The sequence below is a fragment of the Coloeus monedula genome, assembly GCF_965178545.1.
Source record: "Coloeus monedula genome assembly, chromosome: 3".
In the NCBI taxonomy this organism is placed as follows: Eukaryota; Metazoa; Chordata; class Aves; order Passeriformes; family Corvidae; genus Coloeus; species Coloeus monedula.
This window is the reverse complement of record NC_138783.1, coordinates 81,269,193-81,282,963: the sequence shown is the minus strand read 5'-3', so window position 1 is coordinate 81,282,963 and position 13,771 is coordinate 81,269,193. Positions and strand designations below refer to the sequence as shown.

General features: G+C 36.2%; 1 protein-coding gene across 3 annotated transcripts in view; it reads left to right on the top strand.

Moving 5' to 3' along the window:
• FGF14 (fibroblast growth factor 14) overlaps positions 1–13,771 on the top strand; it is a gene marked incomplete at both ends in the record, with an annotated part of 377,580 nt that overhangs the window by 278,780 nt on the left and 85,029 nt on the right. For 2 of the 3 annotated variants that reach the window (XM_082279455.1, XM_082279456.1), the window contains one exon: positions 7,909–8,019. The exons of the other annotated variant lie outside the window; for it this stretch is intronic. In XM_082279455.1, the coding sequence (XP_082135581.1) occupies positions 7,909–8,019 (111 nt within the window). The remainder of the gene's footprint in view (positions 1–7,908; positions 8,020–13,771) is intronic. 3 annotated transcript variants of the gene reach the window in all.

Here is a 13,771-nt window from a genome sequence, read left to right as displayed (position 1 = left end):
TAGAAAAGAATTCTTCACTGGAAGGGTGAAAGCATTGAAATAGACTGCCCCAGGCAGTGGTGGAGTCACCATCCCTGGAGGTGCCTAAAAGACACGTAGATGAGGCACTAAGGAACGTGGTGGTGGACTTGGCAGTGCTGGGTTAACGGTTGGCCTTAGCAGCTTAAAGGTCTTTCCAAACTACATGATTCTATGATTCTATGTCTTGCAATTCCTAATGATTCTATATTTTGCAATTTCTAATTACCCCTTCCTAACTAGGACAAATCTCCTTTGTCACAGTCCATTGGCAGTGCAATTTCTGTTTTTCTCCAATTTTTAGACTAGTCAGTAAACTAAAATTTCTTGAATATAATATGAACAGCTTATTACAGTATTTTGAGCCATTGGCAAGAAAATAAAAGTAAATATGATCCACTATGCTCTTGACAAACATATTTCAGAAGTGATGGTTTTGCATATCTGAAAGCAGAGGGAATGCACTTCATTATGTGGACTTTTATGTATTCTGGCAAGAATTAAATAAAGTTAATTACAAGTTAAAGACCTCAGCCACTTGATATTGCAGAAGCCTCCTGAATACAAAAATAGAAAATGGAATGCAGTGTAGAATTCAATACTTGGCATTCGAATTATCCTGTTAATTCTCTCTCCATTAACCATTACTCTGATGGCTTTGAATTCTTGTAAAATAGATTGTTTAGGCACTTTAAAATTTAGTTCTAAGTCAGTTGGTGAAAGAAATAGAAGCTGCCTTCAGATATTTAATTACTTAATGATGCGGCATGCAAGGAGATAAGTAGTAAAGGTAGGAAATACAAATGCAATGTTTAAACATTGACTTCTAAAAATAGAAATTATTTAGGAAGGAGAGTATCAAATTAATTCTTTTGTAAGTTAGGTGTTATGTGAAATATATTCAGTTACATTTGTAAAGGTCACCTATGACCATCCTATTGTGACATCTTCAGAGAAATCTCATTCTTAAATCCCATTTATTTACTGATTCCAAGGGCAGTGCATTAGTCAAATTTTATACATAGCTTAAGTGGTAATAGAAGCTGCCATGTTGTGCTTTCGTATTTTTTGAGTGTGAGAAAAATTATATTTGGTGTTTGACAAAAGCTTTCTATAAAAAGGTAAGAAAGTAGAGATTATTGCTAATTGAAGGTACAGAAATTACTTAATTCTGGGATCTATTGCTTGATGCTATTTTTTTCCAAGAGGAACATTAAACAACATTTTGTATAATGTTAATGTTTTGCTGTTAGAATTCAGAATCAAGAATATGCTAGGTAGAACTATGATGGTCAGGTATAGGAAGGGCTTCAAAACAAAATACTAGAATGTTATTTTATCTAAGTTCCTAACGTTCAGTAAGACATATTGGGTATTTTTTAGGCTTAGGTAAAATGAAAAGAACAAATAAAAACTGTAATAGCAAGATTTCTCTAACATGGAATTTAGACAGTAGAATTTTTAGGATTTCAAAGTAAATTGAGAAGGTGAATGTAGTTGCAAAGATGGGGCTTTTTCATCAGTGGAAGTTGATGCTTTTTAGTTAAATATATTAAACTGTGACTGATGCTATCTAGGTAAGCTTGGAAGTAGAGACCAGCTTTTTCTCCATATTCCTGTGTATAACTTAAGCTTAGAGATCATTTAGATATTAAGAAAGTGGAGATCATTGAATTTTAGTGTAGTAGGAGAAACATGGGTCAAAAGTGGAAGGCAGTGTTCAGGCAGGAATTTCCCAACAAATCCATGTGTTGCAAGATCAGAACCATTAGAATTATACAATGTAGTCCAGTAGGAAGATAAATGGAAATTATCAAATGAATTTACTAAAATTAAACTACCATGGCCATGTAAATTGTGATTTTGGAACAAAGTGATCTCTGAACAACCTAAACTTCTTCCCTTTCCAGCAAATACACTCCAAAAATAATATGTCTGGTAAAGGAGGCTGTTAATTATTATGCTGTAGACAAGTCTATTAAATCAAATCACCTTGTAAATCTGAACAGATATAGATTATCCCAGCTAGAAGCCAAGTTTCTGTAATTCTATGGATGATCAAATTTGTTCAAGTAAAACCATATAGCAAGAAACAAGTCTTATGTAGTTTGAAATGCACTGTGAGACCCAGAGCCAAAATGTCAGTGCCCACAAATGGAAGGGAGCGCATTTTGCAGTTAACATAAAAACATTTTCAATACAAAGGCAAGGATACTAGCACAAAGGGGGCTTTCAAGAAAAGCAACCATTTTGCAGAACTCCAACCTGCTTTCATAGTTTACTGGGAAATTTCATAAACGCTGTGGAAGTGCCAATGACAATGACAGAGCAGGAACGTAGGAGGACTTTCTGTCTTTTAACCGCGCTCTCAAAGCGAGGTTCTGCAGGAGATGAGCTTGTGATGTGAGACATAAATGGACAAAAAGTAGAGTTAAAAATAAACACCAAAGTTGAGTGCCCTGTAATCATCATGAGAACGGAAAAATAAGTGAGCAAAGAGAAAGCCACCTCGTTTCAGAACAAGTACTATTATTACTTATGGGAACAGGGAATAATGGAAGCTATTGCTTTTCTGAGTTCACATTATGTGCTTTTCTCTTCTGCCCTGAATAGAGCAAAACTTTCTTTCAAAAGTATTTTTCTTTCAAGTTTTTAATTAAATTTTAGTTTTCTGATGCACATTGTGAGATACTGAAAAAAAATATTAAAATGAGAGAGCACTAAAATAAAATAATAACATATAAAATAAATGTCCATATTTTATCATTTCCTATTAACAATGAGAGAAAGTAAAAACACGATCAGAAACTTGGAAACATTGAGACACCAGGTGATAGGACAGTCTAATAAAGAAGTTAAGGAGTGTATAAAGCTTTTGAATGCAAGAGCTGTATCACTGGAACAGCTGAAGGCTTTAATAATGAAGGATGGTTTCAGATGCCTATTTAGGATTTTATCACCTTTAAATGAAGTACAAAGTTCTGTATTTTGAATTCCCCATTGGCAATGTACTTGCTTCAGGAAGCTTGCCTTTATGACTGTGTAACACACATTTCAGAGGACCCTGCACTTTATGTGCTGGAATGATGATGCAAGGCTTGCCAAAAACAAGGAAAAATGTAATGTTATAATCTATAACAACTGTACCTGTTTGAGTACTGTTGCAATTGAACATAAGCAATATGCTTGAGAAGAAGATTACTTTTGGAAACTGGGAAAAGCATTACAGCAGGAACTGAAATACCTGAAATGATAATCCAAAAAAGAAAATGTAATTTTTACATGGCATTTTTTCCCTGCTTCCAGAGTTGAATTGCTTAGTGGAAAGTTTCTGAAATACTAAGCACTACAGAGACAAGTTTGGAGTTTTAAAAAGTATCCAGACATTGAAGCAACAATAGGTTTCTGTGCAGAAGTCAGTGAGGGGTTGAAGATGTCTTGAACTCTGGTATAGTGGATGGGGTCTAAGGTGCCTGCAGGGGGGTAGTTAATTATTTACAAACCAGAGATGCCTCAGCAAGAGACATGGCAAGAATTCCAGTCCAGCACACCCTACACACACACTACTGTTAGAGTACTCTTGTGTGAGAAGTCAGGAAGCCCTTTTGCACTTCCCAGGGCTTACAAACTAATGAGGAGATGTGTCTGGAGGGAATGAAACACTCTGGCCTTTGGGTGGGTATTTTACTTTCCAGCTTCCAAAGAAATCTGCTGGTTGCAGGATTTTGGGGGGTTTACTTTGTTTTTAAAATCTGAATACATATGTTGGGGGTTTTTTATATTTCAATAAAGTTTAATAGATGAGGGAGAAGATTCCTAACAAAAGCTGACCATAACATCAGCGAGCAAGATATGACAGCCAAGTCATGGTAACTATCAGCGTACCATAAATCTTAAAGAAAAAGGTGCTCTATTTTTTTCCTGGACCAATGTGAGTGGTACTTTTAGCACTGAAATATCCAAAAGTGAGAACTGCAGGGTGGAATTGTGAAGAATAAAGGACAAGTAAAACATGAAGGACCTGGGTTACCAGTTGTTATCATGAGTTTGATGCTCTGCTATCTGAGCAGAATGTACTTCTAAATACTGGCTTTTACTTGGCCCACTGAGCAACTCATTTTGTGAGAGACTGGTAGATGACTGGATACTGCAGTTTATTTTCCATAAGAATGTGAGTTGATGTGAGACTCCCCCCCATTAAGCATTTGCTTGTCAGCAGGCTTTTATTTAGGATCTTTGCACAGAGGAGGGAGGAAATAAATAATGACAGTAAAAAAAAGCCTTTCTCTGGTAAAAACGAAAAATTAAAACTCCAGTGGATGCTAAGGGACTAATTTTTTAAATATACAATAGGCATATTCGCCACTGTTCTTTTAGCATTTTAAGTTCGTCTATGTCTTAACACTCATATTTAATGATTTTTTTTTTCCCTTGTTTATTTTAAATCTGTAGTTTCTAAATCTGTTCTGGCAGTGTGTTGGAGTGGGAAAGTACATGCTAAAGCCATTCTCTCTGTGAACAGAAAATATTCACAATACAAAACATAAAGTGTCATAATTTTTCTAGAGCAAGAGTTGCACTCAGCCTGTCGTGAGTTAATGCCAAAGCCATTTTTGTAGCCACTATTTGAGAGAGAAGACATCTTAATTAAACTCTGCCTTTGTTGAGGACATCAGAAAAGCTACTGACAGAGTGTTCATGCTAACTGCAATCATCCATCCTGCCATCACCACTGACAAGGAAAAAAAAGCAAGAAAAGTGGGCTGCAAGTGGCTGCTGTCACACAGATTGCTGTGAAAGAGAGTCTTGAAGAGCTGTTGCTTTGTCCATTCAGTAGAGCTTTGAATTTTAAGAGACAACCTTTAATAACAACAAGTCAGAATAATTTTTCCCAACGTAGGGCATTGCTGAAATGTCATGCTGAACTATTCAACCTCAGAAGTCAAGGTGCAAAATAAGATTGCTTAAAAATCATTAGGAGATGTTGAACTGTCTCTTAATTTTTGATGCATGGTGAAGTTTGCTTTTTTTAGTTTAATTTCCCCTGAAATCAAGGTGTTTAAAATTAAATAGAAATTACATTGTTCACAAAATAACCTCACTGCAGCAGCTGGGATTTTAAGAGAACTAGTAGCAAAACTTCTATAATAAAATCATGGGAGCTGGGAGCTCTTAGGTGAGGTTGTATGCTCTCATCCTGTTTGTTTGTGGGGGTTTTTTTTACTATATTTTCTTGCTAGTATCTTTCTTTCACATATGGGAAGATAAAAGCGAGTGTGGGGGCTAAAGGGTAAGAATAAATGCTGGTCTGTCTGTCTGTCTGCATCACTGTGGTGAGAATTAAAAAGGTAACACACCCAGAACACTTGTGGACAGGCAGCACCAATCTTCTGCTGTTGTTTCTGGGCATTGCTGCTCACTACTGCTGTCCAGCAGACAGCAAAAAGAAAAAAGAATTAAAAAGTGTGGTCAACAAGCATTTGAGAAACTCATTTGTAAATCACCTGAAGCTAAGACTGTTCCTGTAATATTATTAAGAGACAAAGGGTAGATAAAGTGATACGGAAGTACAAGGACTAGCAGATTTCTCTTCTCTGCTTACTGCTCAGGTGTCTCAAAAAGGGCCTGAAAAAGTAATTTATCTTTCTGCAAGGGGAAGAGATAAACTTCTTGCCTGACAGGATTGTCTTCTTCATCTTGGAGATATTTACCTTGAAGCTGTATGGAGTAGTCTTATTATGACTTGCATCAAGATTGATGTGTCATTTCACTTTCATTCAAATATCATTTTGGATAACTGGTAAAGCAGGGTTAAATAATGCTTTTGATGAAAACAGAAAAATGATCATTAGAAAGTAGATTTAATTTGTCAATTTAGAAAAATGAATAGAATGAGTATAAAGAACAACTTTGAAAGTGACTTCTGAGTTTGACATTTTTCCCTTGAAGCAGTAGATGTAAACAGCTGGTGACAGTGAGTTGACTGTACTTTGCCTTCCTATGAAACTTTGCACTAGAAAGGGTTGATAAAAAATCACTTATTCGTGATTCCTTGGGAACAGAAAGTGTTTTTCAAAATGCTGATGTTTTTCCTGTAAATAATTTTTAAATATCTAGTTTTAATAATATTTTTACTATACTTCTATTTAGTCTTTAAAGATGCCTTTTTAATAAGTGTTAACCAAGCATGTCAGTTTGAAAGTACACATTGAAAGCCTACTTTGACAGGAATAGTGCCTATGTAAGAGGAACTCACTTTTCATTTTTAAGTTATGAAAATACTTTTGAATTACCTGATGAAGTTGATGGAGACAGTACATTCAAATGAATTACAGTTTAGCATGTTTAAAAATTTTAAAAATATTTGTTTCTGAGTATTCATATATAAAGACAAACTTATGCGAATGTAAAAATTACCAGAAAGCAAAATTTGCAGTTAAAATAAATTTTTAAAAATTAAGTTGTAATATGCTTATATGTTGATCTTCAGTTGTTAAATTATTTATTTCCATGCCTCAGAAGTCTTACGGTGTTACTGTTTATAGTAACAGTTTTTATTATATTTACAGTTTAATCTTCTATTTTTAATTTAGATGGGCTTATTGTTTAATATGACTTCATAATTTGGACATTCAATAAAAACATTTGCAGGATAATTTCATAGGACTGAATCTCTATAGAAATTTCAGTACATACCACTTAGAGGCAGTTTTGTTTATTACTGTTTATTTTCACGTCCCCTTAGGATACTCTAAGTAACTCAGCATGATTAATTGTGAGAGCAATTATACACAAATTTTGTATTCTGGCCACAGGGTTGCATGAAAATACTTTCTGTCTTCCTTCAAAGTTCACGTTTATTTTATTACATATCTGTATCAAAGTATTTATGAATTTAATGCATTACTGCAGAGCTAAGCATGATACGATATAGATGCTTTTAATGCCAACCTTCTCACAAATTTATGTACTGGCGGCCTGGAACTGGGCCTAATAGTTAATGTTTGACAATATTAATACTGATATCACACAGAGGTAGTTCTGTTGATTTTTTTGAAGATGTGATGTCTTCTTTCTCTGAATCACTTTTGCAACAGCTCAGTTTGTGATTTGGTAAGGCAACATCTATGCTGTGAATCAAAAACTTTGTGACTCAGCACTCCCTGCCCAATTCTTGGCAATTTTCATGAATGCAGCATATTTAATGGAGTACCTTCATTGTTCAGCTACCTGGATTTCCTGTAGCTTTAGCTTACTGAGAAGTTTTTCAGCTTTTTCCTTCTATTGAACATGGGTTATGTCTTGCCCTGATTGTGGGTGTTATTCCCTGGGGGTGGGAGAGGGCAGGTGACTTGAATCTGCTTCTAGTTTGGTTAAAATATTTTGGGAACTTCAGATGGTACTGTTGTAAATTATACCAGATAGGTTTACCACTTTTGATAGGAAAGGAAACAGGTCTTTTCGACCCAGTTTCCCTAAAACTTACGTGCAGTACAATAAGTTGCTAACATATATGAATCGAGTAAGGTTTTTCAAATGTTTTGTTAGTTTCTGTAATGGGCTATACTTGTTGCTGAAGTCTAAAATTTTTTTGCAGGGCTTAATATGGTTTAAGCTTTTGACTGTGGGTATTTGGGGTGTTCTTTTTTTTCTCTTTCACCTGTATTAATGATAATCAAGGATGTTGGAGGCAGAGAACAGGACACAGAACTGAGCTAACAACACTCTGCAGAGAGATTTTTCTCGATCTCCATCAGCGCACATCCTATTGTAGTACTTACTTTTAAGACAGCATTGCTGCTTCACCAAACTTCCTCCTACAGTGAGAGAAGTAGGGATAACTCTTGGAAAAAGTTTTGAGGCTAGTGACAAAATATGTTTGTCTTTCAGATCCCCAGCTCAAGGGTATAGTGACCAGGTTATATTGCAGGCAAGGCTACTACTTGCAAATGCACCCCGATGGAAGTCTCGATGGAACCAAGGATGACAGCAGTAATTCTAGTAAGTGACTGCCCCAGGGGAATGTCTTAATCGCACACGCAGATCGCATCGCTCGAATGTGTATGCACAGGCACCATGTTAATGCCTTTGGAGGGGTTCTGAATGTGTTTTGTTCCAAAGAGGAGGGTTCTGTCTGTTTGAACCACCACCAGCTGATGGCCACCAGCATGGCTCGTGCAGGACATTGGCCTAAATGTTTTGCCTCTGAAGGGGAAGGCATAAGTGCTCATGCACCTTAGGAGGGAGATATTTAGGCCAATGAATGTCTTCTGGTAATTTTATAAAAGTGGTAAAATTATAATAAAAGAATTTTTTTAATTAAAGCTCTTTATCTAACATAAATTTCTTATCTTCCAATAAATAACAATGAAATAACAAGAGATGGAAACTAAATTTCCCTGAAAAATCTGAATTTACAAGCAAATAAATGTATGCTAAACTGTCAAAGTCCTTCATAAAACACATGCTAAATTACCTTGCTGAAGGTACTAAAAATTCTGGGGCTAAAAATCCTACAGTCCCTCTACCAGCAAGAATTCCAATGATGTTAAGAGATTTGCTGCCACTGCAGAGACTGCAACAGTGGCAGTTTTTAAAAATATTCCAAACAAAAGAGGTCTTTAAAGGCCGTGTGGGTTGCTGCTTTGGTATGCTTTTCCTATGATACTGCCACATATCTTCATTCAATGAGCATATATATGTTTGATAACTTAGCTGCAAATGGTAATTAAACAAACCTATTCTTACTCTAGAAACATATGATTTGTATTTTGTTTATTTTAATTATCATGACATATTTAAGTAACGTTTCTGTGTCATCTTGAATTTTATTTTAAGCACTTTTAATACACAATATTTATCTTCTTGTTATGCACACATAAATAACCCCTTAGTTTCCTTAAAAATGTTGGAATTAGGCTGCAAAAATTAAGGTATTTGGGGTTTCAGCTTTACATTGGTAAGGTCTTGATTTTAATTGATGCACAGCTGTCATTTATAACACCTTTCATCAGCACATCGCATGATCATCTTTTGTTGTTTGTTTTGGTTTTTTTCTAACTGAGAAAAATTAGATAATATATTTTGTTGTGTATCTCTCTGCTTGTTTTTCAAGTATTTTTGTTTCCCTCCTTTGCCCTCCCCATCCCACCCCCATCCTTAATTCTTTTCTTCCCTCAATGTGTCCATCTGTCATCCCCACTTCTGTACTGAAGTACATACTAAGACCTTAAGCAAGACAAGATTATTATCACTTTTTTTAGAAGCTTTGCCTAGATGAGGTCTCAGAACTGTCTTAGGGTATAAGTGCGTATCTCTCTCCCCCTGCCCATCTCTCTTATTTTCAGCTTCAGCGAGAAGGTGTGTATAACTGCAACAATTTTCTAATGTTTTATTGTTATTTCTGAGAGGTTTTTTAACTCTTAGATCTCTATGGATTTGGAGCCTTTACAAAGCAAGACCACAATGCCTTACTTTTCTGTTTTTGGTGTTGTCAGCTTCACAAATTGTCCTCTTTTTTTATTTACTCTTTCTCTCCCCTCTTCTGTGCATTTCTGGTTTTCCATCTCTATGCCTATCTCCCTTGTTCTTGTTTTACCAAAATGCAGAATGAATAATCTATATTATAAATATTCTGAAATACTGAACTTCTCAAAACTCAACCAAATTCCGTATAGCAGTATTTTGTATAAATATTGTTAGATAATTTGTTTTTCTCCAAAATTATTTTCTGGCTATAAAGGTGTGGGGTTTTGGGTTTTTTTCCATAAAGTCATTTTTTTCTGTGTTTCAGTGGTGTGATTTTTTTTTTTCTTAACTAGTCCAATTTTCCAATATTTTTTATTAAAGACAGTTTAGAACAGAAGAATGCAAGATTACTGTGTTTGCCAGGAAGGCCTACAGTCTCCATTGGAAATTTTGCTGGTATATATGTATCAACACTATATTAAGAGCCAAAAAGATTTATCTGCTTGGTATATTCATTAATGTATGAATATGTGTTTGTTTCTTTTGCGCTGTTAGTTTTTTCCCTTTCCACTCTGTTTCCTTTCATTTCCTGTTTAATTTTTTTTCTATTGCTTTTGTTTATTGCAGCATATGTTGTTTTTCCTTCTCTCACTTTAAAACAATAATTTTCTCATGGATAGAATTTCTAGTATTTTGATATTTTATTTTGTGACCTTCTTAGCATGATAATTTCTGTCTGAGGCTTACAAGTGAATAAGTTTTGGCAGCTGCCCAAGGGAGAAAATCCTGCTTCTGACTGTGGTGCTTGCAGGCTGCCTATTTAATGTGCCCAGTGGGTGAAGGGATGGACATGTATTAGCTGTCTGTAGGACAGATAGAATATTTACCTGGATAGTGAGGATGACTTCCATTTAAAGTGTATTTCATAAAAAAAAAGAAATATAGACTGCCAAAGGGTGTGCATCTCTGCCAGCCTTCCACCTGTCTTCTGCACTATTCACTGTCCCTGAAGAGAGCCCACTGAGTAACTGTGTGTCAGAGAAGCCAGAGGGAGCGAGGAGTGAGGGAGAGAAAAAAGATGCAATTTCTTTTTTGTCTTCAGCAAGGAAACTGTTTGAAGCTTAGTCATGCTGCTACTTTTTGTGCTGCTGCCATGTATTCTGTGTCAAGCAGTTAGAGGTGTACTTGAAATTAAAACTCCCTCAAGTGCCTATATCATTTTGTACTCATTTTATATGTATGTCAGTAAACATAAGTTACACACTTTTGGAGTCACAGTGTTATAGAGAGGTAGCTCAAACTAAGATTAAGATGTTTTTAAAGCTTCTCAGTAGTCTCTTTAATGTGACTCTTTGCTTCCATCTGAAGTCAAAATGAGTTGTACCAGTGGTTTTAGTAAGCTGCTCATTGTCCCAGATTGAGTAAAGGCTAAAGACTGCAGAGAGAGATGGCAATTCTTTTAGTGTATCACTGTGCGCAAATGCTTGCATGAAAAAGGAAGAAAGATGTGACATGTAATTGCATCCCTGAACGTACTTTCGTCTGCTCATGTTGATGGCCATGATATTAGAATCCAGCCTAAACAGACTAACAGGTTTCAGTTCATTGCTGTAATATCTTTTTATAACTTTTCTGAGTTAATGATGTTTCATGAAACAATGGTAATAAATGCACCTATTGCTTAATGGTGCTGAGTTTCCTTAAATCACTTCACCAAATCAAGGCTGTTAGCCAAACAATCTTGTGTGTACAGTCTGTATTTTTTTTTTGCCCTGCTCTCAGAGATATCTTGTTTTAGTTTTGTTTTGTTTTTTTATTTTCTCTAATGCCTTACAGTTTCTGGTTTGCTTTTGTGTCTTGCTTGCAGCAAAGGGCAGGAGCAACTGTAGTTGAAGCTGTAGCTGTGGTTACTGAGGTCCTACACAGTGTAGCTGTCATTATCTCACACTGATTTTCCTGGATTTTACAGGTGCAAATGCAACTTGCTTCACTGGCTTCATCATTATTACTTAGGAAACACAAGCTACTACACAGAACTCATAAAGAAATAGAAACTATTTCCATGTGTGCTTGTAGTAACAAGCATTACATTCTCCTCCTGTCCTCCCCACCTACACCAGCTCATTTTTAGGCTTTGGTCTATCTTCAAAGTTTTGTCTCATGAATGAAGGGTAGGTTTAGTAGGAAGACTAATTAATTTGAGAAACAGAAAATTCCAACTCTAATTTCTGAGACTGAAACCCTGAATCTTGCAGCTCTATCACTTGTTTTAATTCACCTAGAGTGTATCTCAGGCAACAACCACTGAAAAAATGCAACATAGATTATACTTTCCTTCATAGGAACTGTCAAATGTTGCAATTTGTGCCCCTTATGAAATTTCAGTCGTGCTTATACCATGTTTATAATATTCTCTAATTGAAAGAGCATTACTCATTGGTAGCCTTATTTCATAAACTGATAAATAAGAAAGTGAACCTTATCCAAGAAACTTTGATTTGGCTGTACTGTGCACATTTTTTATGATGCTGCAACATGCTTTACCTCCTTTGTGGTGCTTCGTACCTGGTATTGTTGCTCTTCAAGAAATCCTGCAACCATTTAACATTTCTTTATTTTCATCTTTTAATGAATGCATGCTTCTAATGGTCCATTTATATCTTCCAAATTGAATGTGGAAGTATTAACTTTTTAATGTCTTTATAAAATACCTACCACTATCATATTTTGGTTTGAAGATACTCATAAAATAATCTTTACAGCACCCTTGAAAGGTAAAGGAGATCATTAGATAGAAATAAAGCACATAAAGGTTAGGAAAAAAACACCTGCAGTGCTGTTAAATTTGGATTAATGAATGTTAATTTTGGATTACTGCACTGAAATATCTGCCGCCTGATACTTGCACTGGTTTTTACTCAAGTTTGTCTTCAAAGAATTATACAGGCATTTAATCATCTATTTACACCACCTCTGGGAGTTAGATAAGCCTGTTTCTCCCACTGGCATCATCTTAGTCTGATAGGGTCAATGTTCAGTCATGCTCAAAAAAAGTTTTAATTATGTCTTCTGTAACATCAGGCAGGTGGAATGGGTTTGCTCCATAAGAAATGCATTGCCAATCTAAAAGATGTTTTGGTGGAGTTGTCATTTTTGCCTGTGGGCCTGCAGATGAAAATAAATTAAAGAGATGGTTACTTTGATCTGATTGGACATTTGGTGCTGTGGAAAGTTTTGTTAACTGTCACAAGGGCAGTGTGCATGCAGAAGAGACTGCAAGTTTGTAACTCTTAAGCAATCGGTTTATAGCAAGATCTTGAGAAAAACAGGGAGTTGTAATAGCAATTTTCTTGTAGCTACAAGTCAGCTGTACGTCAATAGACTTTCACGAGCACATGGAAATATCTGAATTCAGGCATTTCAGATTTCACGTTAATGGACTGTGTTGGTATAACACAAGAGAAGGAAAAGTTATGTGGCGGTTTTGTGTTTTGCTCAAGAAAGGAGTGACTGCTTATAAAAAAAAAGTGGACTCAAACTTTTGCTAAAACTTTTTGAGGATTAGAATCCAACTCAGATCTGGAGTTCCTGCAAGTCTCCTCCATGAAACCTAAACCAATAATCCTTTTTCATGCAAGTTGTTCCTGCTAACTGTCCCCACTCTCATTTTCTGATATTCTTGCGGTGGGAGTAGGCTTGCAGGCTTAGGAAAAGGAGGAGAACCCAAATGCTTTATGGCTGTGGTTTAGATAGAGTACAATGCAAAGCTAAGGCAGTGTGCACAGCACTGAAGAGGAGAAGGGGTTGTACTTGCACCATTTTTGCCAATCAGTTCCCTTGGTTTCCCTGATGTTCCCACATCTTTCTTACATTTGGAATTGCCAGGCTTTCTACTTAAGCGTGCAGCATGGGAACACTGAGCACCAGGCACAGCTATATTTCCTGGGCTGTTGGAGGGTTCCCCCTCTCTCGACTCATCTGTGGACTCATTGAACTGGCTTTAGGCACATAAAGATGTTCAGGGACCTCACTCCCCACTCCCCAGGTTTTGGTTTCGGATCATTTCCTTAAAGATAGAAGGGAGCAGGGGACATGGCTCTTTTTAACAACCCCCTCAGGTAAGAATATAGGTTTGGCTGTGCAGAACTGGAATGCCAGCAGACTCTGGAAGGCTTTCTGCTTTTCTCAGAGCAGGTTTTTACTAGAATGAGGGATAGCACAGGTGAATCCTAAGAATGTTTGAACTGTGTAATTGAACAATAAAATCTTGCTCAGTGAAGGGTAC